At 38.5% G+C, this 25,010-nt stretch overlaps 1 protein-coding gene across 1 annotated transcript in view; it reads right to left on the bottom strand.

Moving 5' to 3' along the window:
- LOC150077724 (MFS-type transporter SLC18B1-like) overlaps positions 1-25,010 on the bottom strand; it is a 199,517-nt gene that overhangs the window by 111,562 nt on the left and 62,945 nt on the right. The window contains exon 6 of the mRNA XM_090385227.1: positions 10,992-11,082. Within this exon, the coding sequence (XP_090241353.1) occupies positions 10,992-11,082 (91 nt within the window). The remainder of the gene's footprint in view (positions 1-10,991; positions 11,083-25,010) is intronic.

Raw genomic sequence — 25,010 nt, 5'->3', positions numbered from 1 at the left:
CAATAGTAAGAAAAAGTGGGTAGGACATGCTGTATGAAGTAACAAAATTTTTTGGATATGGGGTACTCATGGTATGAATATACCCAGATCCTGGACATAATGTGGCCTTGACAATGATCCCCACATACACACTACTCGGACTCCCTCCAGTCACTATTTGGCAGAGTAGAGGTAGCAAGATTATACACTAGCTGATCCGGAAGCCTCCTAGAGAGTTACCAATAGGTTCGGTCCGGTGTACTAACTAGCATCCGGCCTGCAAACACCGTTTTAGAGCTGTACCCTCGAAATGTAAGGAATATTGGATCTCGCCACGATGTTCATCCTAACCTCAAAAGTCATCAATCATACTGCATGATGGAAGAGATAGGGAAGAGTTGACTGGAACTTAGCTCTAAACATGGGTTCCACCACTTCAAGCCTCCAATAAGAAAAGTTGTGGTATTGCACCGGTTGATGAGTCATCTACCACCTAGTATTGCCTGGTAATACAGAGGGGCAGCGTTCCTCCATGTGGTGTGGGCGCCACACCTCGACCCCTGCTTACGTTGGTTCACATCTGGTTGGTGGTCACCCACCATGTACTGGTGCATGGAGGTTATACCCAAGATTACTAACAGTCCCACCATCGTGAAGATGCAAGCAGGGGATCTTGCTCTCACAGACCGTCCGGACTTTGCTGAAATTGGGTCCACTTCACTTGAGTGTCACCCAAATATCAGTTCCATCAACATTTTAGACTCTCAGGTAGCAAGTACAGCTTGTCTGGCATATCTGAGAGAATGTCTGTGACAACCTCAAGGACCATAGCATCTGTGACATCCTCAAGGATCAAAGCAAGCTTCCTCTGCATCTAAAAAACTTGGTTTTCTCTTTCGCTGTCGGCATTACTTTTCTTCCAAACAGCTGTTCACTCTGTACAAATCACTAATCCACCCTACCATGGAATATTGTTCCCATATCTGGGGTGGTGGCCCCAAGACCTCTCTCAGGCTTCTAGATTTCATTCAGAAGAGGGCAATTAGGTTAATTAAAGACTCATCTGTAACAATGTCTCTCCACTTGCTGTCTCGTAGATGTACTGTTTCTGCTGCATGCCTTTTCTGCAGATACTTCCATGGGCACTGTCCCTCTGAATTGGTTTCTATAATTCCCGCTCTCTCTTTCAAGACAGTCCGAACACATGCTGCCACCAGCCAACATCTATTTATTGTCCAACTTCAAACTGACAGAACCAACTTTTCATCTTCCTCGTTTATTCATTCGACTGCCGTTTTCTGGAACAACTTTCCTTCATACGTATTTCCTGAAAAGTACAGTCTACAGAAGTTCAAGTCCAATGTCAACAAATATCTTCTTTCATCTTGTCAACCTCTAACCCAAGTACGATACTAAGTACTATAGGTTCTAATACCTCAGATGTTTGGGGCTCTCATAAAAAAAAATATATATACACAGTATATATATATATATATATATATATATATATATATATATATATACAGTCGAACTTCCCTATAACGAATTCTATAAATCCAGCGAAAAAATTCGTTATACAGAGAATATCTTTTTTATTAGAAATTGTTATTTAATTAGAAAATGAAAATGAATCTACATTTATTTTTAATGTATTTTATTTCAAAAACACTTATTTAAATTACGCTTACACAATTTTTGCCAGTAAGTATCACAAATTAAAAAAAATCCGTAATTTTCGTTTGCACAATACAATTAAAAATGTCTGATTCTCAAAGAAAACCTCACATTTGTTCAGAGCATTAAAAACATTATCAGGAACATTTTCACAAAACTGTAGACCCATACGAACCGTTTTAAAAGCGTTAATCATTTCTTCACGAGTTGGCTTTTCTACGGGTTGTTCTGATGTGTCTTCAGCGTCATCGTTAATTTCTTCGTGATCATGGTCGTGTCTAACACTGTTCAGCAGTATTTCATCTTCATTTGGATGTTCTGTTGTAGTCAGGTCTTGATCTATATAAACATAACTATCCAGTGTTATTTCATTTTCGATGTTTCCGGACGATTCTAATATTTTCCAAAAGTTTTTCAGTTGTGAAAGGGGCAGTTCATCTTGTTCATCCAGTTGATGTTCGACTTCTGCATTCAATGCAAATCCCGCTTTCGAAAAACAATTTTGAATAGTGTATTCAGTGACATCGTTTGTCCAAACTTTTGCCAGTTCAGAGATGCAATCTCTAAGGTTAATTGTAACTTCCAAGTTTCTATTTTCTGATAACGCATTGACAATCTTCATTATTATTCTCTTTCGATAATGAAATTTAAAATTTTTAATTATGCCTTGGTCCATTGGCTGGAGTTTTGACGTCACTTTTGGTGGTAAAAACAATAACTTCACACTTTTAAGTTTGGCAGAAATACTGGCAGGATGTGCTAGACAGTTGTCAGTTACCAACACGATTTTCCTTTTTTCTTTTGCTATACGCTTGTCTAGTTTTAATATCCAGTCTTCAAAGATATCACTGGTCATCCATGCTTTTTTATTAAAGGTGTAGTCAACTTCCAAAGATTTTGTGCCTCTAAAACATCTTGGGTTTTTTGATTTTCCGATTACTAAAAGTCTTAATTTTTCACTTCCTGTCATATTTGCTCCAACTAGCACAGTGATTCTTTCTTTGCTTTGTTTTCCGCCAAAACATTTATCATCTTTAAAAGCAAGAGTTCTATTCGGTAAACATTTAAAGAATAAACCCATTTCGTCAGCATTAAAAACATCCTTAGGTTCATATTCTTCCAAAATCTTCTTTAAGGTATTGTTCCTCCAACTGTTGCAATCTTCTTCACTTACATTAACACTTTCTCCACAAATAACTTTTTCCACAATTCTGTGGCGCTTCTTAAATTTATCTAGCCACCCAGTGCTCGCATTAAATTCTGTATGTCCCAGGGACTGTGCAAATTTCAGAGCTTGTTGCTTAATTATTGGACCCGATATTGGTATATTCTTTTCACGTACCATTTGCACCCATTTTAGAACAGCTTTATCAACATCTTCGTATATACACAACTTAATTCGCTTCTTGTCTGCTGCTCCTTCAATTGCATTTAAAATTGATTCTCGATTTTTTAAAATCGTAGATAAGCTGCTTGCAGGTATGCCATATTTCTCCGCAATATCTTTTTTCTTAAAACCCTGGTCAATATCATGAAGAATCTTTACTTTATCATTAATACTTAAACATTTTCTCTTCGACATTTTTTTCCCAAATGTAAAAATCACTGGACTGTAGCTCTTGCCAATACATACACTGCAAACTTCGCTGCGCTGGCCATATAGTGAATTGTTAGTACAGGTACCGCCTACTCAATGACGTTTGCTTGCCAATTCAACAGTATCACGTGACTTTTCCTATCAATCACTTTGAAGAAATATACGACTTTCATTCATATATAAAATTTACGGTTAATGTATGCTGTATGTTACTTTTCAAAAAAAAAAAAAAAAAAAAAATACAAGAGCATATAGCCTATGTGATTGATGACAAATTGTTCTAAAAGAACTAAATAAAAAAAAAATTTTTCATGAAAACCATCTACTAGGAGTCCAGTTAGATGAGAACGGACATATCATATAATGATTGACAGGAAGGTCACATGGTACGGTTGAGGTGAGAAGCGAATGTCACTCAGTAGGCGTTCGTTACTAAAAATCGACTATGGCATCATTCTATGTATTGCCGCCGCAGCACGCTAAAGGCTTACCGCAGCGAATTTCGTTTTCCCCTGAGCCAACATCAATTTACAAATCTATCCTATTTATTGTAAAGTTTATGACCACTTTTAAGAAAACCCATTTGGTTTTATAACTGTAACAAAAATGAAACAAAGACCTTCCTACGGGCGTCAATGACCACAAGTATTCACTAAAAGAATGATTAATTCCAGATGCTAATGCGTAATTTCGGAGGGAAGGAGGTCGTATATTTTTAAAAATTCGTTATAGAGAGACTAACACTTCGCTATATGGGGTTAATTTTACATGTAATTTCGTTTCAAGGTGCAATGTTTTGCGAAAAAATTCGTAATATAGAGAAATTCGTTAAATAGAAGTTCGTAATAGAGAAGTTCCACTGTATATAACATTTTTGATATCGGGGCATGGTAGTTTAAACTCTAAATTGTTTAGTTAGGATTTGTTGCTTCTCCATTGTGTAGTTGTGACGTACCAGAGATAGTGCAATATCTGATATCCAAATTAGCATTAGCATTAGCAGAGGCATATGATGCAAGAAAGCAAGCTTATTCAGCATCAGCCAAAAAAAAAAAAAAAAAAAAAAAAACCCTCTCCCATTTCACCCCTCCGTTCGTTCGAAATACCTGTCCAGTTGAGCTTTAAATTTGTTTAGGCTATCAACTTCAACAACAAGTGATGGAAGTCGGTTCCACCAACCAACCACCCGCTGGCCAAAGGCAAATTTCCGCACATCTATCCGACATCCGTCCTGCCTCAATTTGAATTTATGCCCTCTGAGGTGATTATTCTGAGAAAGATGAAGAATCCCATTGGCATTGAGCATGCTCAAACCATTCAAAGCCTTATACACCTCTATCTGATCACCTCGCCGGTGCCTAGTCTCCAGACTCTGTAATTTGCAAAACTTAAGCCTTTCTTCGTAAGAGCAACCCTTTGTTCCATTTACTAATCTTGTTGCCCTTCTCTGTACCCGTTCCAGCAGCTCTACATCCTTCTTGAAATGAGGCCTCCAGACCTGTATACAGTACTCAAGATGTGGCCTAACCATTGCCTTATACAAGGGAATAATCACCTCCTTATCCCTGCTAGAAAAATTCCTGTATATCATTGACAAGACACCATGAGCTACTCTTGCAGCTCGTCTGCACTGCTCAGAGAACTTCATATCTGCCTGCACAATTACCCCCAGGTCCTTTTCATTCTCCACCACTGTCAGTGTAGTACCGCAGAGTTGATACATTGCTGTGGGGTTACTGTTACCCATATGTAGTACTTTACATTTGTCAATGTTAAACTTCATTTGCCACCTCTCAGCCCATCTGTTCAACCTTTCCAGATCCTGTTGCAGCAGCATAGCGTCAGTAGTGTCCTTAACGACCCTGCCAACCTTTGTATCATCTGCAAACTTAGACATTAAACTTGATATCCCATCATCAATATCATTCATAAACACCGAAAACAACAATGGACCCAACACTGAACCTTGAGGAACTCCACTAATAACATTAGTCCACGTTGAGCAGTGTCCATTGATTACCACTCTCTGTCTTCTGCCACTCACCCATCCCCTTATCCATAGCAGCAATTTGCCTCCAATGCCACACTGCTCCAATTTGTGCAGCAGTCTTCCATGTGCAACAGTATCAAAAGCCTTTCTAAGATCCAAATATATAATATCAAAGTTATTCCCTGCATCCAGTTCTTTTGTGACTACGTCATAGTATCCAATCAAATTGGTCAGGCAAGACCTGCCCTTAACAAAACCATGCTGCGTCTGAGCTATAACTGAATTCTTGTCTAGATGATCCTGCAGTGCTTCTTTAACCAGTGCCTCCATTAATTTACCTGGAACAGAAGTTAAACTAACAGGTCTATAATTACTTGTGTCAGCCTTTGATCCTCCTTTGTGAATTGGGGTTACATTTGCACATCTCCAGTCTATGGGTACCTCCCCTGAGTCCAAAGAAGCTCTCATAATTATGGCTAGGGGTTTGCATACTTCCTTTGCTGCCTCCTTTAATATAACTGGATAGATCCCATCCACCCCAGGTGCCTTTTTTATGTTTATCCTCAACAATCTCTCCTCCACTTTCCTCTCAGTTATTACAAAATCATCCAGCTCACTGCCAATGTTTACTTTACCTACATCATTCTCCTTCCTGAATAACTCCTCATGCGTGAATGCAGATGCAAAATACTCGTTTAGATTGTTAACCACCTGAGCAGGATCCTCAACTGTTGAACCATCAATATCCAGTGGACCAATCTGATTCATCCCTTTCCTTCTCGAGTTCAAGTATGTAAAGAACTCCTTTCTGTTTTTCTTTGCATCCTTTGCCAAGGATTTTTCGTAGTCTGCCTTTGCCTGCCTAATCTCCTTTGTGACTTGGTTACAGACCAACTTATATCTATCATAGGCTTCCATGTCACCCATTAATTTGTATGTATCCCATGCATTTTTCTTCTCTGCCACATGTCTCATTAGTCCATCTGACAACCATTTAGGCCTAAACCTTGAACAATATTTCTTAGTTGGTATGTAAAGCCTGGTAGCCACCAAGATTAGTTCCTTGAATGCTTCCCATTTTGAGTTTGCTGTTGGTAACATCATCAGTTGGTCCCACTGTATAGAATTTAAATACTGTCTCAGACCATCGTAGTCGCCTTTACGAAAACAAAAACCCTTCCCTTTACCTCTGATGGTAGTTACCTCCTTGAGTAAATCCCACTTCAACACACTGTGATCACTGCCACCTAGTGGTTCATTTATCTGCAGGTTCTTAATGCATGAAGAATCACTACTGATAATCAGATCAAGAGTATTGCTCCCTCTTGTTGCCTCACGAACATGCTGATGTAGAAAACAATCATCCAATAAATCCACAAAAGCCTTGCTAGTGTGCGAGTGACCAACCCACAAATTCCAGTCAATATCTGGGAAATTAAAATCCCCCATTATAAGACTCTCTGATTTACTGGCCCACTCTATTTCCCTGTACAATATATTATTATACTCATCAGAGTCATTAGGCCTATAGCACACTCCTACTCTCAATTTTGATCTCGCAATGCTTATGTCACACCAAACTGACTCGACACTGCCCTGTCCATCGATGTCAACTGGCTTCACTTCCTTTGACTTTATGTGTTTCTTAATTAATAGCATAACCCCTCCTCCCCTCCTGTCCTGTCTATCCTTTCTATATACATTGTATTCCCCAAATTCCAGTTCCGCATTCCTTATATTTGTGTGACACCACGTCTCTGATATCCCAACAATATCTGCCTTTGATGTTTTGAGCAATACCTCAAATTCATCAAATTTATTTACCAAACTCCTAGCATTGGTGTACACGCAGGTATACATGCACCTGTTTCTATTCTTAGCTACCCTAACACAACCCATGTGTTTACTTGTAACGCAATGACTACCAGCAGTCTCTGAAATATCCTGCATCTTGTTTTTCAGACTTCTGCTCATTTGATTGTTACCAAATGTCATTGTTACCAAGATTATAGATGTGAACTGCAAATGTTAACAAATATGACAAACAAAAGATAGTACTCTACTCCAGGATGATCTGGAAAAGTTGAGCAGATGGGTTGAGAGGTGGCAACTGAATTTCAATATTAACAAATGTAAATACTTCATGTTGGTAGCAGAAACCCCAGAGTAGCATATCAACTGGGTGGTACTAAACTCAGGGTGGCAGAGAATGAAAAGTACCTGGAAGTAATTGTGCAGTCAGATATGAAGTTTTCTGAGCAGTGCAAAAAGGCTTCAAGAGCACATGGTGTTTTGTCGATGATATACAGGAATTTTTCTAGCAGGGATAAGGGGGTGACTGTCCCCTTATATAAGGCAATGGAGGCCTCATTTTAGGAAAGGTGTGGAGCTGTTGGAATGAGTACAGTGAAGGGCAACGTGATTGGTGAGTGGAACAAAGGGTTGGTGTTACCAAGAAAAGCTTAGGTTCTGCAAATTGCAGCTTCTGGAGGCTAGGCACCTGCGAGGTAATGAAATTGAGCTGTATAAGACCTTGAATGGATTAGCATTAGCATTAGTAGAGACATATGATGCAAGAAAGCGAGCTTATGCAGCATCAGCCAAAAAAAAAAAAAAAACCCTTCCACTTCACCCCTCCGTTCATTTGAAATACATGTCCAGCTGAGTCTTAAATTTATTTAGGCTATCAACTTCAACAACAAGGGATGAAAGTCTATTCCACCAACCAAATACCCGCTGGCTAAAGGCAAATTTCTGCACATCTATCCTACATCTGTTTTTCCTCAATTTAAATTTATGCCCTCTCAGGTGATTATTCTGAGCAAGAGGCAGTATCCCATCAGCATTGAGCATGCTCAAACCATTCAAGGCTTTGTACACCTCTATCAGATCACCTCGCCGGTGCCTAGTCTCCAGACACTGTAATTTGCAAAACTTAAGCCTTTCTTAGTAAGAGCAACCCTTTGTTCCGTTCACTAACCTTGTTGCCCTTCTCTGTACTTGTTCCAGCAGCTCTACATCCTTCTTGAAATGAGGCCTCCAGACCTGTATACAGTAAGGTGCGGCCTGACCATTGCCTTATACAAGGGAATAATCACCTCCCTATCCCTGCTAGAAAAATTCCTGTATATCATTGATAAGACACCATGAGCTACTCTTGCAGCCCATCTGCACTGCTCAGAGAACTTCATATCTGCCTGCACAATTACCCCCAGGTCCTTTTCATTCTCTACCACTGTCAGTGTAGTACCACAGAGTTGATACCTTGCTCTGGGGTTGCTTTATCCCATATGTAGTACTTTACATTTGTCAATGTTAAACTTCATTTGCCACCCTCTCAGCCCATCTGCTCAACCTTTCCAGATCCTGTTGCAGCAGCATAGCGTCAGTAGCGTCCTTAACAACCCTGCCAACCTTTGTATTGTCTGCAAACTTGGAGCTTGATATACCATCATCAATATTATTTATAAATACAGAAAATAACAATGGATCCAACACTGAACCCTGAGGGACTCCACTAATAATATTAGTCCACGATGAGCAGTGTCCATTAATTACCACTCTCTGTCTTCTGCCACTCAACCATCCCTTTATCCACAGCAACAATTTGCCACCAATGCCACACTGCTCTGATTTGTGCAGCAGTCTTCCATGTGCAACAGTATTAAAAGCCTTTCTAAGATCCAAATTTGGTGGTTACGGGCTCGAACCCCGGTCTAATCAAGAAGCATGTGCTAAGCACTGCTTCTCCTTCCAATGTGGCTACGGAGGCGCTGCCAGAGAAGATCAAAAAGCAGCAATTCCAAATTACTAAGTCTTTGACAGGGAATATCAGAGTGAACATATGCATAAGTACCACCTTTCAAGTGAAAGAATTTGTACAACAAATAATTAGGACAACTGGGATGAGCAATAGCTGAATCAACCACTGCTAATAATTGATAATTTGGAATTCTCTCAGAAAAGGTAAGTGTGTTTTGGCAGACTGTAAATGGAAATGGACATCACTGAGATTGGAAATGTGATGATGTATATTTGTCAAATGAACGAGGAAGTGTTTAGGAGGTTTAGATCTGTTCGCAGATAAGTTTGTTCTATTATTTTGACTATTCATGATGTGTGCAGTAGTAAGAAAAGGAGGTGGGAGAACTGAAGATGATATGGCATACACGCAACAAGAATATACCCAGCTCCTTGACATAACATGGTCTCGACATTGCCTCTCTTCATATACACTACTTGAACTCCCTCCAGTTACTATCTGACAGAGTAAAGGCAGTAAGATTGTACACTAGCTGATCCAGAACCTTCTGGAGAGTTACCAGTAGGTCCGGTGAATCATCTAATGGCCAGCCTGCAAACACCATTTTAGAGATGTATCCTCAAAATGTAAACAAGATTGGATCTGCCCATCATAACCTCAAAAGACATCAATCATAATGAATCATGGAATGGAAGATATGGGGGGGAGGGTTGTGGGAACTTTTCTCTGGAGACTAAAAATTGATTCCATCTCTTCAAGCCCCCAATAAGCAAAGTTGCAGTATTACACCAGTTGATGAGAATCATCTACCAGCTGGTATTGCCTGGTATCACAGATGGGCGACATTCCTGCGTCTGGTGCGGATGCACACCTCAACCCCCACTTACATTGGTTTGTACCTGGGTGGTTATCTTCAGTATTTCAGGACTTGCAAATGGTGGTTACATCCAGAGTTACTAACAGTCCCATCATCGTGAAGGTGCAAGAAGAGGGTTTGGTTGTTACAGAACGATTAGAAGACTTCGTAAAAATTCAGGTCCCTTGACTGAAGTGTCATCTGAATATCAGTTCCATCACCATTTTAGACTCCCAGGTAGCAGTGCCCAGCTTGTCATACCTGACTTATTAGCATTTTACTTTTCATCTAAGGAGTTGACCATCTTGGTAAATCTCTTACTATCATACTAAACACATTCCATGCAATGCCTCCCTTTACTTTCTAACAAAAAAGGCATTAGCTCCTCATATAAAACTCCTATAATGTAAAGAAGTGGTTACCAAAACTTCAGAATGTGATGTTCATGCGATGTAACTGTTATGTGCAATTTGTATAGTACATTTTAAGGGAGGACAGGTGAGCACAGGAAATGGTTAACCCCTCAGTATGAAAATATTTTATTAAAATATTTTCATACTTTAGTAGTTATTTAGTAATTAGTGAATTTTTCATTTTCTGTGATTAACAGAAAACAGAAAAAATCGATTAATTAAAAAAAAAATCAAAGACATCTGAAAAGTAACTTATTGAATTTAATATTAAATTACTTAATTTTTTTTTTTTCCCCAGAGGAATCAGCTTTGTCAAATGGATATTTTCTTAAGGCAAACATTTCCCTCACTGTGTTATGGATTTTATTCTTACAATAATGTTCTTCTTGTCATCCCACTGAGCTGCACTTTTCTTTACTGCAGTGCAGCTCAATTTGCTAACAGAAAAGAAAAAAAATGTTCTGTCTGTTCATTTTTGTGTTAGATGTCTATATAATATTGCCATATGCTATTTCACTCATTCTACAACCTAATTTGCAAACCCTTTAGCCATTCTGAATGGTCTGTGTAACCAAGCCAAGATAATAAGTAATGTTAAACTTTCCTTAACCATAGTAACAAATGTATAATTTCATTATCTATTACTCTACTCTACTCCTATATGATGTAGTTTAAGAAGCCATAATAGAAAAAAATTATATATGTTTATACCTACCTACCTGTAACCTCTTTCAAAATATACCAGCTAAGAGGAATTGTTATCAGAACAAATGATCCAAAAACAAAAAAAGGCAATGGAAATCCTCCAACCTAGAAAAATTATAATGCAAATGAGCATTTGAGGACCTCACAAAAATGAATTATAATTTATTTAAAACAAATTAAAATAACTGTAAATTTTTATAAAGTTTCCAAAACAAAGGAAGCATTTTCAAAATGTCCTTCATCATCCAGAACCATAAATTCTTGTTACTGCCAAAACAACCTAACAAATTTGAAATAAAATACAGATAAACATAAAAAAAAAGCATACAGATGTTTATAAAAACTTGCAGCACTGTCCTCTTCTTTGTTGCTTTTTCCTTTGAAATCACCAAGAACCTCACTTCCCATATCATGTGTGATGAAAGTGAAATGCCTTCCAGGATTTTCACAGCAGCAGGCACAGCTTCCTCAGGCATGCATTCCAGTCAATGCTTTGATTTCATCTGGTAATTCCTTTATATTTTTTGCATATACAGCGACACTGTACTTTTCCTAGCAATTGCTGAATGACATACAAGTAGTAATCTCCATCTGTTTGAAAATTCTTCCAAATGTGTGGAAGGTGAAATAAAACTTACATATTGTGATGAGATACTGATCCATTAGTTGACTCAGAGTCTCACTTACAGCACTGTGACATTAAAAACTGTAGAAAAAAGGAAACCACAAAATTAAATCTGCAAATATCAAGAGTTTACTGTATATCATTAAATTTTTAGGATAATTATCCATCTGTTATTTCTAATGGCTTTTAAAGCTTACTTTGCATTTTACTAAACCACTCATGTACTTGCATGTTTGAACTGTTTACTAAAGTCTGTCATAACCAGTATCAGTGATTAATAGTATTAATCACTAATATTGATTTCTCTACACACACAGGTTAAGTATAAAAATGTTCATCAATCTTTGCACCAAGTAGACATTGGCAGAATCTTGATAATCCATGATTTGATCAACCATGCATTTCATTATCCATCTTATTTATTATTTTTTGCTTTTAAACTTTTATTTATTTATTATTTTATAAATTTTATTTATTTTTTAATGTTAATTTTTTGTCATATCATTATTTATTAGTTTTTCCATAGAATTTAGTGGACAGATGTTGCCTTGCCAAAAAAAGAACAAAACAATATAAATCACAGTATAAATTTCACTCTTTGTGGACCCATGGTGTATATATTTATTTATAAAAAATAAATGTATACACCATGGGTCCACAAAGAATGAAATTCCCCACTTTATCCTCATGCAATTGGCGTCTTTGAAATGGCAGTAAAGCCTCGGTCTATTTTTCTAATCTGTATGGAGGATTTCATTAGAAAATGTCATTTAATGTAAAGGTGTCATTTTAAAGTTAAATGATAAATTCAAAAGCAAAAATGATCCTAAATTAGCTGCTGAATATGGAATTAGCATCCAACAGTTTGGAATAAGGCCAGACAGGGTAGGAGGGCGATATGTTCTTAGTTAAGAAGCACATAAATTTAAGGCAGTTCCAGATACAGTTTGCTATAAATGCCGGAACAAGTGAGTGATGTGTTGTTAATGTTGTGTGATGTAGGGTTCTATTGTTCTTCTGGCCTCTCTGCCTAGGAGCCTGGGGAGGCACTACAGACCCCTAGTTTCTGTCAATGGCATGGGAAGCCAGGGCAGGGAGTCCAAAATCAATACTCTGCCTATCCCAGTTTGGGAATAGACACTGGTTGTAGAAGGGTTGTAGAAAGGTCCACCAATTATTGTCTCTTGTTATTGTCAATTTTCTAGTTCTGTTTGTATTTAGTGTTAGCTTCAAACAACATTAAGACTTAAACGGTTGTCCTGATATCTGGCTGTTTGGTCAGAGTTACTCTTCTCTGTTCTAAGGTTTCTTCAAGTGTTTGGCTGAACTCATTCTGCAAGGGTTAGCCTTCAGGGGTAAGTATACCTTGATGTCAGGGGTATTACAGGTTTGCTGTTTGTTACAGCTGGTTGACAGGTCAGGAAATATCCATCCTGGAGGTGTGCTATCGATGGTGGTCCTTGGCTCATTTACAGTACTTTTGTGCTAGATTTTTCCATGGGGTTGAAGTTACTGACTTGCTGCTCTAGTTTGTTGTTGAGTGACTAGTATCAGTTGTGTGTTTAGTTGTTGCCTTAGTCTATTGTTTCTCCTAGTAAAGATGACTTGTGCAAAAGCAGAAAGTTGTTTGTATTCATCCTAGCATTCTTCTCCTCTATGCAAAAGCCCAATCCTTGAGATCATTTGGTTTCTATTCAGGTCATAATTGGGGCAGGTATGCAGAACATGTTCCCAACTCTCACCTTCACTGCTGGAGTATTGGGGATTCTCAGCAAGGCCAAGCTTCTGGTTTAATCACCCATGTCCTGTGATTAGGTATGTTAGATGCAATCCTGGAACTAGACATGGGGATTTCTTTCTTTGATATTTCTACAGTGCTGCTGTTAGGGATAAATCTATGAATTGCTCTTCCCAGAATGGCTTCATGCCACCTATTCTGCCATATTTGGTAGAGGTTTTGATGAATCTTCCTTTTTTCTAACTTTATATTATTATTCAAGTTGATAGTAATATCAAGCACTGTTGCAGGTATCTGATTTCTCATATGGTATGTCAGTACCATCTAGATAACCTCTAAGTCACTTTATGAAGTGATGGAACCCATGTTTAGTCTCAAGAACAAAGGTCTGGAATCCAGTTGTACTTACTTATACTCTTTTTAAAGTAATAGAGAAATCCATTAAGGGCAAACTCCTAAAAAGAAACTTTTCCATGCAATAGAAACTTTCCATCTGATCAATGATCGCTGGAATGGATTCCATCAGTGATGATCCTCTGGTGATATACTCTGGTGATGTCACACGTCTGTGGAAATATTCAATGGAAAAGTCTGGTGAAACTCAAGAAATGGATCTTGACATTTCAAAAGCTTTTAATTGTGTTTGGCATAAAGCTCTTCTAAATAAGCTTCCATCATATGGTTTGCCAGCTGTTTTTTGTAATTGGGTATCCAGTTTTTTTACTCTGACCACTCACTGCGGGTGATGATAGATGGCTGTCTGTCTTCCAACTTCTCCACCAATGCAGGTGTTCCCCAAGGTTCAGGTCTTTCTCCCACTCTTTTCCTCTTGTATATTATTAACATTGTTCCATTGACTGGAAATCATATCCATATTTTTGCTGTTAAAAGCACATTTTATTCCACCTTCCAGTTTGAGACACCTTGCCCTGCACAAATAGCTTCAACTTCTTGAATATCCACTACCAGTTCCTTAAATACATCTCCAGTGGGCAAAGATAACTTACTTGATTTCAATCCTTCTAAAACTCAGTCCTTATATCTTGCAAAAACGATTCTTCTGCTCCTATGCTTATCTTCAATGTTACTTTGATTTCTAAGCAAGATGATCTATCTCCACTGGGGATTACCCTGAATTCTAATCTCTCTCTCTTGGCATAAGCACATCACAAGTATTGTTTCCTCTGCACCCCAGGGGCTCACATCTGGTGAGTATGGGCTTGGCACACCTGTCCTGAGCTGGTTATCATCATTCTTCTCTTCTTGGTGATTCTCTTCTACTTTTGACTCTCTCTCTCTCTCTCTCTCAGGGTAACTCGGGTTTTTTTTTTTTTTTTTTTTTGGATGGTGTGGCATAAGCCTCAGGCTTATGCTACACCATACAGCTAATAATAAAAATAATATAAAAAACTGGGTTTTCTCTATTGCACTCATTGTTATCTTTCCTCCTAACAGCTGCTCACACTCTGTACAAATCAGAATTCTGCCCTATCATGGAATATTTTCCCACATCTGGAGCAGAGCCCCCAAAACCAAGCTTCTAGACTCCACTGAAAAGAGAGCAGCTAAGTTAATTAATGATCTGTCTATAGCAAAGTCTTTCCACTCAACGTGTCTCGCAGGTGTTTTTTTTTTTTTTTTTTTGCTGCAGGTCTTTTGTTGTTATTTGGTTTTTAGGAGCATTAGCAACTAAGGCCATATTGCTCCGGGATATGCGGTGGTCATTCCCTGACCTTCCCGCATCCTCCGTATTTGGTGGTGACGGGCTCGAACCCCGGTCTAATCAAGAAGTGTGTGCTACGCATTGCTGCTCCTTCCCACCTGGCTACGGAGGCGCCGCAGGTCTTTTCTATAGATACTTCCATGGGCACTGTTCTTCCCAATTGGCTTTTATAATTCCCACTCCCTCTTTCAATCCAGTCCAAACACATGCTGCAACCACTCAGCATCCTTTTACTGTTAAACTTCAAATTCACAGAACCAACTTTCTTTTTTCTCATTTACTAAATTTAAGGTTCAGCTGGACAGGTATTTCGAATGAATGGAGGGGTGAAATGGGAGTGGATTTTTTTGGCTGATGCTGCATAAGCTTGCTTTCTTGCATCACATGCCTCTACTAATGCTAATGCTAATATCGACGGTTCAACTGTTGATGATCCTGCTCAGGTAGCTAAGAAACTAAATATGAGTACTTTGCATCTACATTCTTACATGAGGAATTATTCAGGGAGGGGAATGTGAGAGGTGGATTAAACTCTGGCAGTGAGCTAGATGATTTTGTAATAAGTGAGAGCAAAGTGGAGGAGAAATTGTTGAAGAAAAATAAAAGAAAGGCACCTGGGGTGGATGGGATCTATCCAGTTACATCAAAGGAGGCAGAAAAGAAAGTAAGCAAACCTTAAGACATAATTATGAGAGCTTCCTTGGACTTCAGGGAAGGTACCCATGGACTGGAGATGTGCAAATGTATCACCAATTCACAAAGGCGGTTAGTTTTTAACAGACCTGTTAGTTTAATTTCTATTCCAGAGAAATTGATGGAGGCACTGGTTAAAGAAGTGCTGCAGGATCATCTAGACAAGACTTCCTTAAAAAACAAATACAGTAGGAAGATAGCTGATCAGAAACGGACGACATGGACACATTTTGTGAAAGAATCGGGAAATTCTAACCCGTGGGGTTTACTATATAAACTGTCACATGACAAATTCAGGTATGGGGAAGTGTTTAATACTGTAACCACGGATATCAGTGAGACTATTGGTTGGAAGGACTCCGTTGAGATAATTTTAAGTAAGTTATTTCCAACTGACAATCCACAGGAAGATACTGAGTATCAAACTGGTATACGTTGAGATAATCAGCTCTACGTAGCTAGAGAAAATACTGCGGAATTTACAACAGAAGAACTTACAAGAGTTTTGAAGAAGCTTAATCTCACAAAATGTCCTGGAATTGATTTAGTCGAGAATATATTTATAATGAGGTTCTATAAGTCGTTACCTAATATCCTTTTATTAATGTTTAACAAATGTCTAACAGAAGGGCTGTTTCAAATGCAGTGGAAGATTGCATTATTGAAGTTAGTTAGAAAACCTGGGAAGCCACTAACTGAACCTAAATCATATCGCCCTATCGCTCTTTTGGCAAACCGTGGTAAAATCCTTGAAAGGTTAATGGCATTACGGGTAACCGACCTGCTAGTGCAACAGGATATGATATTGCCTCAGCAATATGTGTTCACTCCTGGGAAATCCTGTGAAGATTGTCTAGTGGCATTTCGAACGCATATTGAGAATTCTACATCCAAATATGAATTAGCAATGTACGTGGATTTCGAAGGGGCATTTGATATTGTTTGGTGGGAGGCAGCGATAGCTCAGTTAAGAAATGCTGATTGTTCCAAGGAATTATATATGCTTTTCAACAGTTACTTTTCAAATAGATATGTGCTAGTGAAGTCCAAGCACTTTGAGCTACGAAAACAGGTTGTGAGAGGATGTCCTCAAGGCTCCGTCTTGGGACCCCTTATTTGGAACCTAGTTTTACAGAATTGGTTGGTTCGCACATTCCCTAATTGTAAGGTGCTGGCATTTGCAGACGATCTGACAATTATAATTGCAGGACGATCTCGCTCACTTTTAGAACAGAGAGCTAGTAGTGTGCTGACCGACTTAAGTTCTTGGGCTCAAAGTTTTAAGCTTGCTATTAGTCCTTACAAAACTAAAATGATGTTATTTAAAACAGCTTTAGATATAAATCGACCTCCTCAGATCAAGTTGAATGGTGTACAGTTACCTATGGTCCTTGATACCAAATACCTAGTATTTGGTATCAAGGACCATTTGGTATTCACTGGGAATTATTGTGGACAGTAAGTTATCATTTCACCAGCACTTATTATATTTAAGCAATAAAATCAGGAAATTTTCTGGTGCTATCATTAGAATTTCAAAGTCTGACTGGGGCCTATCACATAAAACACTGTTTCTGTATTACAAGGCAGTATTCCTTCCTATAACTACGTACGCTGCAAGAGCCTGGTTCCATAGAGTTAAAATAGCTATGTTTTGGGCTAAACTAAATTCCATACAACACATCATGCTTCTTGGTATTCTAAGAGTGTACAGAACGGTGTCCACTGCCGCGCTGCAGGTGTTGGCCGGAGCGCTACCCTTGGATCTATATTTGTTGTATAGTGGTTTTTGCTACCGTATTAAGAGGGAAATTCCTACAGAACTTTTTGGTATAGAGATAAATATTTGCTCTGACTGCAGAGGCGAAAAGAAAAGATGTATGAATGAAATAATCAATTTATGGCAGACAAGTTGGGATACCATAACTACTGGAAGAGTGACCAACTTGTTTATCCCGAACGTGACTTTTCTGAATGATAAAAAGGTTCGCAATTGGTTTACACCTAGTTTACAGTTGTCATTTTTGTTAACAGAGCACGGGTCAATGAATGAGAAATTATATGCATTAGGACTAAGTAACACGGACCTTTGTTTTTGTGGGGCCAGGGAAGGCTGGCGGCACATACTATATGATTGTCAAATATATGACAATGTCAGGACAGCGATACGTGAAATTCTTGAGAATATAGCTCCAGGAGAAGAAGCTATATTTTTAAGAGACTGTAGTAAGTTTCAGATGCTCCAGGTATTTGCTAAAGAAGTGTTTGAACTAAGGAAAAGTATGATTCCAGTCATACGAGGTTGATCAAATCCATCTGGCTGGAGGCACCGAAGTGTTTTTATGCTGCCATTCTTACTGATTGCGCAACTGGAAGATCTACCCTTTTCTTGATCTTTCTCTCCCCCCCCCTTGGTTTTTCCCTTTTCACTTTTTTGATATATATATGTATGTATGTTTGCATATATATGCTAAAAACCAATATATATATATACTTAGTATATAATTACGAATAATAAAATTAAAATTTAGTAGAGAAATAGGATATGAATTTGAATAGCGATAATATGAATTATGGATCAGGGACACTGCAAGAGCAAAGGTACCCTACAACCATAATGTATATATAAAATTATATTATTTTTTATGTGTAGAATGTAGTAGGTATATATCTATTATTTAACTAATGCTAATAAAGAAAATACGGTGTACCCTGAGAGCGATATATGTTGAATAAAGGGGGAAGAGAGGAAAATAAAAGAGTAACGTTATAAACAAGAAGAAACAAAGTGTGAATTTTGAAAAAACGAAATGCAAATTTTGAAAAGAACGACCAAGGTAGAAATAGCATTGCAGTATCTTTCATAATTTATGTGTCTTCTTCAGAGGTCATCCACCCAAATTATGAAAAAGAACAGCAATACTCTTACTTCTGTTTCTGACATGTTCTAGCATTAGCATTAGTAGAGGCATTTGATGCAAGAAAGCAAGCTTATGCAGCATCAGCCAAAAAAAAAAAAAAAAAAACACACTTCCACTTCACCCCTCTGTTCGTTCAAAATACCTGTCCAGCTGAGCCTTAAACTTATTTAGGCTATCAACCTCCACCACAAGGGATGGAAGTCTGTTCCACCAACCAACCACCCGCTGGCTAAAGGCAAATTTCCGCACGTCTATCCTACATCTGTCTTTCCTCAATTTGAATTTATGCCCTCTCAGGTGATTTTTCTGAGCTAGAGGAAGAATCCCATCAGCATTGAGCATGCTTAAACCATTCAAGGCTTTATACACCTCTATCAGATCACCTCGCTGGTGCCTAGTCTCCAGACACTGTAATTTGCAAAACTTAAGCCTTTCTTCGTAAGAGCACCCCTTTGTTCCATTCACTAATCTTGTTGCCCTTCTCTGTACTCGTTCCAGCAGCTCTACATCCTTCTTGAAATGAGGCCTCCAGACCTGTATACAGTACTCTAGGTGTGGCCTGACCATCGCCTTATACAATGGAATAATCATCTCCTTATCCCTGCTGGAAAAATTCCTGTATATCATTGACAATACTCCATGAGCTACTCTTGCAGCCCGTCTGCACTGCTCAGAGAACTTCATATCTGCCTGCACAACCACCCCAAGTCCCTTTCATTCTCTACCACTGTCAGTACCACAGAGTTGATACGTTGCTCTGGGGTTGCTGTTTCCCATGTGTAGTACTTTACATTTGTCAATGTTAAACTTCATTTGCCACCTCTCAGCCCATCTGCCCAACCTTTCCAGATCCTGTTGCAGCAGCATAGTGTCAGTAGTGTCCTTGACAACCCTGCCAACCTTTGTATCGTCTGCAAACTTGGACATTAAGCCCGATATACCATCATCAATATCATTTATAAATACAGAAAACAATAATGGACCCAACACTGAGCCCTGAGGGACTCCACTAATAACATCAGTCCACGATGAGCAGTGTCCATTGATTACCACTCTCTGTCTTCTCCCCCTCAACCACCCCTTTATCCATACCAGCAATTTACCTCCAATGTCACACTGCTCCAATTTGTGTAGCAGTCTTCCATGTGCAACAGTATCAAAAGCCTTTCTAAGATCCAAGTACATAATATCAAAGTTATTCCCTGCATCCAGTTCTTTTGTGACTGCATCATAGTATCCAATCAAGTTGGTCAGGCAAGACTTCCCCTTAACAAAACCATGCTGTGTCTGAGCTATAACTGAAGTCTTGTCTAAATGATCCTGCAGTGCTTCTTTAACCAGTGCCTCCATTAATTTTCCTGGAACAGAAGTTAAGCTCACAGGTCTATAATTACTTGTGTCAGCCTTTGATCCTCCTTTGTGAATTGGGGTCACATTTGCACATTTCCAGTCTATGGGTACCTCCCCTGAGTCCAAGGAAGCTCTCATAATTATGGCTAAGGGTTTGCTTACTTCCTTTGCTGCCTCCTTTAATATAACTGGATAGATCCCATCCACCCCGGGTGCCTTTCTTGTGTTTATCTTCAACAGTTTCTCCTCCACTTTACTCCCAGTTATTTCAAGATTCTGTAGCTTACTGCTAGAGTTGAATACACCACTGGCATTTCCCTCGCTGAATAACTCCTCATGTGTGAATGTCGATGCAAAATATTCATTTAGTTTGTTGGCTACCGGAGCAGGATCATCAACACTTGACCCATCAATATCAAGTGGACCAATCTGATTCATCCCCTTCCTTCTAGAGTTTACATAAGTAAAGAACTCTTTGCTGTTTTTCTTTGCATCCCTTGCCAAGGATTTCTCGTAATCTGCCTTTGCCTGCCTAACCTCCTTTGTAACTTGGTTGCATATCAACTTGTATCTATCATAGGCTTCTGTGTCATGTGTTAATTTGTATGTATCCCATGCATTTTTCTTCTCTGCCATATGCCTCATTAGTTCATCTGACATCCATTTTGGCCTAAACCTTGAACAATATTTCTTAGTTGGTATGTAAAGCCTTGTAGCTTCCAAGATACGTTCTTTGAATGCTTCCCATTTTGAATTTGCTGTTGGTAACATCATCAGTTGGTCCCACTGTATAGAATTTAAATATTGTCTCAGTCTGTCGTAGTCGCCTTTACGGAAGCAATAACCCTTCCCTTTACCCCTAATGGTAGTTACCTCTTTGAGTAAATCCCACTTCAGCACACTGTGATCACTGCCACCTAGTGGTTCATTTATCTGCAGATTCTTAATGCATGAATAATCACTGCTGATAATCAAATCAAGAGTATTACTCTCTCTAGTTGCCTCCCGAACATGCTGATGTAGAAAACAATCATCCAATAAATCCACAAAAGCCCTGCTAGTGTGTGAGTAACCAGCCCCCAAATTCCAGTCAATATCTGGGAAATTAAAATCTCCCATTATAAGACACTCTGATTTACTGGCCCACTCTATTTCCCTGTACAGTTCCTTATTATACTCATCAGAGTCATTAGGCCTATAGCACACTCCTACTCTCAATTTTGATCTCCCAATGTTTATGTCACACCAAACTGACTCCACACTGCACTGTCCAGCGATGTCGACTGGCTTCACTTCCTTGGTTTTTATGTGTTTCTTAACTAATAGCAAAACCCCTCCCCCTTCCTATCCTGTCTATCCTTTCTGTAGACGTTGTACTCCCCAAATTGCAGTTCTGCATCCCTTATATCTGTGTGACACCACGTCTCTGATATCCCAACAATATCTGCCTTCGATGTTTTGAGCAATACCTCAAATTCATCAAATTTATTTACTAAACTCCTAGCATTGGTGTACACGCAAGCATACCTGCACCTGTTTCTATTCTTAGCTACCTTAACACAACCCATGTGTTTACTTGTACCGCAATGGCTCCCAGCAGTCTCTGAAATAGGTTCTGTATGTCAAAAAACATGTGCAAGTAGCCACGTGGTAGAAATTAAAAATAAATTTTGAAAAAATAAAATATAAGTAAAGCAAAACTATTATGTGCCACTAAAGTATAACATACAGAACATGGATGACCTTACAGAAGTAAGTAGCCCGCCAAAAAAGCGAAGACAAAGGAAGGTAGTGTCCGAATGACAAGAACTTACCGCTACTGGACGGGTTAACAGAAAAAGACAGAGCCGAGCCCTCGGCTCTGTCTTCTTGTCATTCGGACACTACCTTCCTTTGTCTTCGCTTTTTTGGCGGGCTACTTACTTCTGTAAGGTCATCCATGTTCTGTATGTTATACTTTAGTGGCACATAATAGTTTTGCTTTACTTATATTTTATTTTTTCAAAATTTATTTTTAATTTCTACCACGTGGCTACTTGCACATGTTTTTTGACATACAGAACATGTCAGAAACAGAAGTAAGAGTATTGCTGTTCTTTTTCATAATTTGGGTGGATGACCTCTGAAGAAGACACATAAATTATGAAAGATACTGCAATGCTATTTCTACCTTGGTCGTTCTTTTCAAAATTTGCATTTCGTTTTTTCAAAATTCGCACTTTGTTTCTTCTTGTTTATAACGTTACTCTTTTATTTTCCTCTCTTCCCCCTTTATTCAACATATATCGCTCTCAGGGTACACCGTATTTTCTTTATTAGCATTAGTTAAATAATAGATATATACCTACTACATTCTACACATAAAAAATAATATAATTTTATATACTTAGTATATATATATTTTTTTTTTTCTATTTATTTATTTTATTTATTTTTTTTATTTACTTTTTTTTTATATTATTATTATTTTTTTTGTTATCTTAGTTAATTATTTTTATTCATTTCTTTCTCTTCCTTTTGGGTTTTTTTTTTTTTTTTTTGTCTCATACTCTGAGACCATAGGTGTCCCATCTACTGGAACTGGCCCACCTTCCCGTGGTGTGGACGAGTACCCAGAATCATCTGTCCAGGTGATATGCTTCTGGGTAGCCAAGCGGTCAGAACATAACAGAACACACACATAATACACACAAACTGACGTCACACACATATCTGGCCCATTTGTAGTGATACTGTTCTTCACAGAGATACGAGGCAGAGTTGAACTGACATTCTAGGAGCCACCCTTACATAAACACATGTCCACACATGTCCACATAGACAAGACTTCAGTTATAGCTCAGTCACAGCATGGTTTTGTTAAGGGGAAGTATTGTCTGACCAGTATGGTTGGATACCATGATATGATCACAAAGGAAATGGATGCACAGAATAACTTTTATATCATATATTTGGATTTTAGAAAGGCTTTTGATATTGTTGAACACAGCAGACTGGAGCAGTGTGGCATTGGACGCAAATTGCTGCTATGGATAAAGGGATGGTTGAGTTGGAGAAAGAGAGTGGTAATCAATGGACACTGCTCTTTGTGGACTAATGCTATTAGTGGAGTCCATTGTTGTTTTCTGTATTCATTAACAATATTGATGATGGTATATCAGGCTTAATGTCCAAGTTTGCAGTGATACAAAGGTTGGCATGTTGTTAATGACACTAATGACAGTATGCTTCTGCAACAGGATCTAGAAAAGTTGAGCAGATGGGCTGAAAGGTGGCAACTGAAGTTTAACATTGACAAATGTAAAGTATTGCATATGGGAAGTAGTAACAAGAAAGAAGAAAGGCTTAAGTTTTGGAAATTACAGTATCTAGAAACTATGCACCTTCGAAGTGATTTGATTAAGGTGTATAAAGCCTTGAATGGTTTGAGCATGCTGAATGCTCAAACCATTCAAGGTATTCTTCCTCTTGCTCAGAATAATCACCTAAGATGGCATAAATTCAAATTGAGGAAAGACAGTTGTAGGATAGATGTGTGGAAGTTTGCCTTGAGCCAGCGTGTGGTTGATTGCTGGAACAAACTTCCATCTGTCATAGAAGTTGATAGCTTAAATAGATTCAAGGCAGAACTAGACAAATCTCGTCCTTTGTCTAAACCTTGATTTTCCAATAACTCTGGAAAAGCCATTCAGGAGAATCATGTTGCATATCGTAATTGACTTGTTTCCAATTCTTCAGTTTCATTTTCTGCCTAAACCAAAGCTTGCAACAATTGTAAAGCAGTTATTAATCAGTCCAAACAAGGCTCTTCATACAAACTAAAAAATACTGTTCAAGGATTAGAACTAAATTTGAACACGCTAAGAGTAGTAAACTTGCTTCTTGCCCTAATGTTAGCCGAGCATTCTGCTCTCTTGCCAAAGCTATTGGCTGCAACTTTGGCCCATCTCTGCTCCCACTTCTCTCAAAACCAGATGGTTCTGTTGTCACTTCGGCAAAGGATAAAGCTGACCTGCTAGCATCCCATTTTTCTTCCAACTCATGTATTAATGATCTTAGTAAAACACATCCCACAATTCCCAACGTGCTCCATTCAATGCCTCCTATGGTCTTCTGTCAAAAGGACATCGGAAGGATTTTGACGAATCTTGATGCCAAGAAACTCCAGGTCCTGATGGTATTTTTTCACTTGTTCTCAAAACCTGTGCTCCTGAAATTGATCCTGTTCTTTGCCGACATTTTTTTCACTTTCTTATTTCAAAGGCATTTTTCCTTCTGCTTGGAAATTTGTTCATATCCAACCAGTTCCTAAAAATGGTGACAAATCCCTCCCATCCAATTATCGTCCCATTGCAATTACTTCTACTTTTTCTAAAGAAATGGAGAAATCAATTAATCACCAATTCTTAAAATACCTAGAAACCTTCTGTCTAATTAACGATCACCAGTATGGATTCCGTCAGTGTCGATCTAATGGCAATATTCTGGTTTATATTACTCATTTATGGCCAAATTGAATGGAAGAGCTCAGTGAAACACAAACAGTTGCTCTTGACATCTCAAAGGCTTTCAATTGTGTTTGGCATAAAGGTCTTCTAAACAAGCTTCCATCTTATGGTTTGCCAACTGTTTTTTATAATTGGTTATCCAGTTTTCTCTCTGATTGCTAACTGAGTGTGATGGTAGATGGCTCTCTGTCTTCTAATTTCTCCACTAATGCTGGTGTCCCCCAAGGTTCTTTCCCCCACTCTTTTCTTCTTGCATATTAATGACCTTCTTCCATTGACTGGAAATCCTATCCATAGTTTTGCCGATGATAGCACATTGCATTCCACTTTCCATTTTGAGAAATCTTGCCCTGCTCAATCAACTTCAACTTCTCGAATATCCGCTACCAATTCCTTAAATGCTGATCTCCAGGTAATTCTCTAGTGCAGCAAAGATAACGTAGTTCACTTCAATTCTTCTAAAACTCAATCTTGT

The sequence above is a fragment of the Mastigoproctus giganteus genome, chromosome 11 (genome assembly GCF_048544385.1).
Source record: "Mastigoproctus giganteus isolate SK-2022 chromosome 11, ASM4854438v1, whole genome shotgun sequence".
Taxonomy (NCBI): Eukaryota; Metazoa; Arthropoda; class Arachnida; order Uropygi; family Thelyphonidae; genus Mastigoproctus; species Mastigoproctus giganteus.
This window is presented reverse-complemented; position numbering and strand designations above follow the sequence as displayed.